This window comes from Quercus suber, unplaced genomic scaffold (assembly GCF_002906115.3).
Source record: "Quercus suber isolate HL8 unplaced genomic scaffold, Cork oak 2.0 scaffold_186, whole genome shotgun sequence".
Classification (NCBI taxonomy): Eukaryota; Viridiplantae; Streptophyta; class Magnoliopsida; order Fagales; family Fagaceae; genus Quercus; species Quercus suber.
The window spans coordinates 623,054-624,886 of record NW_027069644.1 but is presented as its reverse complement, the minus strand read 5'-3'; the positions used below and the strand labels follow the sequence as shown (position 1 = coordinate 624,886).

Here is a 1,833-nt window from a genome sequence, read left to right as displayed (position 1 = left end):
TGAGGAAAAGGGGGTTAGAAAATTAAGAGGTAAGACTGATACAGTAGCCGAGCATATGAGAGAAAGCTTTCAGAAAGAGAGAGGGAGAGACTAGCTTCTATATAAGGCATTTTAGTGAACCTGCCCAGGAGCTACCCATTACAGGATACTCAAAACTCACTAAACAAGTAAATTGTAAGCCCAAATAGAAGGTCCAGCCTTCTGTGGAAAATTAGGCACGCACAATTGGCGTCGTTTGTGGGAAACTCCTACTAAGCTGTGGTTCTGCCGAGGTTCAGTTGGCTAAACATGTCCTACCATCGCTCAGCAAGCTATGCCAATAGCGGGTCAAGAGGGTCATCACGGAGTTCTTGCTTGCGAGAAAGGAGGTATAAGAGGAATAAAGATCGTAGACATGAATGGGATGAGGGACGCTCTAGTTCAGGAGAGGGGTCGTTGCAAACATACCGATCAACGTCTGAAGTCTTCGTGCAAGAGTAGCATGATAGGAAGTATCATGAGTTAGAGCACTTGCATAAAATAGTAAGGGACCTAGAGTTGGAGGTGTGGAGTAGGTGCTAAAGAAGGGACCTTGATGAGTTTCCCAAAGGATCAATAAGTATGGGAGGCAGTCATGAAAAAGCATCCCGCCAATCTAGTTCCCGCCGTTCTAGAGACAAGTCATGGGATTTCATTGACAAAGACTCGGCTTCCCCTAAGCGGCGTAAGCCTTGGAATGCCGCGATGGATGCTATGAGTCATGCACTGCGTAAAGTAGCCCGGTCACCGTTCTCGGAGGAGACAGAGCAAGCTCAGATGTCGAGTAGGTTTAGCAGACCACCATTTATCTCTTATGATGGGAAGACAAACCTTGTTAAGTATGTTAGTCATTATATTCAAATGATGTCTCTATACAATCAAAATGATGCATTGATGTGTAAGGTGTTTCCCTCTAGTCTCAGGCTCACAGCTTTAAGATAGTTTAATGGGTTAAGGAAAGGATCAATTCACAGCTTTGGAGAGCTAATTCAGGAGTTCGAAATCCAGTTTATGACCTGTAGCCAGGTACCACAACTAGTATACACGTTGCTTTCTATGAAGATGGGGGCAGGGGAGACTTTCCGGAGCTATACCAATAGGTATTGGGAGTTGTACAATGAGATTGGAGGGGGTAATGAAAAAGTCCATGCAAGTACTTTCAAATGGGGTTTACCCAAGGATTCAGAGTTACAAGAATCATTAACGATGAGACCTTCTGAGGATATGAGGCAACTTATGAGGCATATCGAGGAATATAAAAGGTTGAAAGATGATCGGCAACAAAGTAAAAGGAAGGCACCAGCCACATCGCAATATTCGAAGGAGTCTTAGCAAAGAGGCTTCTAGTTGAGGCCTAGGAAGGATTTGAGAATCCAAGAACCTAGTGCTCAGGTAGGGGAGGTTAATGTGGCGTTTAAGGAACTCGTGCACAAGATTTTGGAATGAATAAAAAACGAGCCATACTTTCGATGGCCGAGCAAAATAGGGGTGACCCGTTAAGAAGGAATCAGAATTTTTACTATACTTACCACCGGGACAAGGGGCACACTATTAAGCAATGTAGGATATTAAAGGACCACTTAGAGCAACTAGTGAAGTTAGGGCATCTAAAAGAATTCGTCCTAACGCCTAGGAGTGGCGAAACTGGGAAAACCACAAGGCTACGGGGGAACACATTCCCACCCCCGTTAGGTGTGATAGAAGTTATTTATGCAGCCTCATTGGGCACCTTGGTAACCCGACAAAGAGGAGTGTTGACCATGGTGTTGGCAGAAAGTAACCGAGAAGATCAACCACCAGGAAAGAGAATGAAGC

General features: G+C 44.7%; 1 protein-coding gene across 1 annotated transcript; it reads left to right on the top strand.

Moving 5' to 3' along the window:
• The first annotated feature begins 600 nt into the window (after positions 1–600).
• On the top strand, positions 601–1,350 carry LOC112030963 (uncharacterized). The gene is made up of 2 exons (XM_024063629.1): positions 601–857; positions 975–1,350. Exons 1-2 carry the CDS (start codon positions 601–603, stop codon positions 1,348–1,350), a joined length of 633 nt encoding a protein of 210 aa, XP_023919397.1.
• The last annotated feature ends 483 nt before the right edge of the window (positions 1,351–1,833 follow it).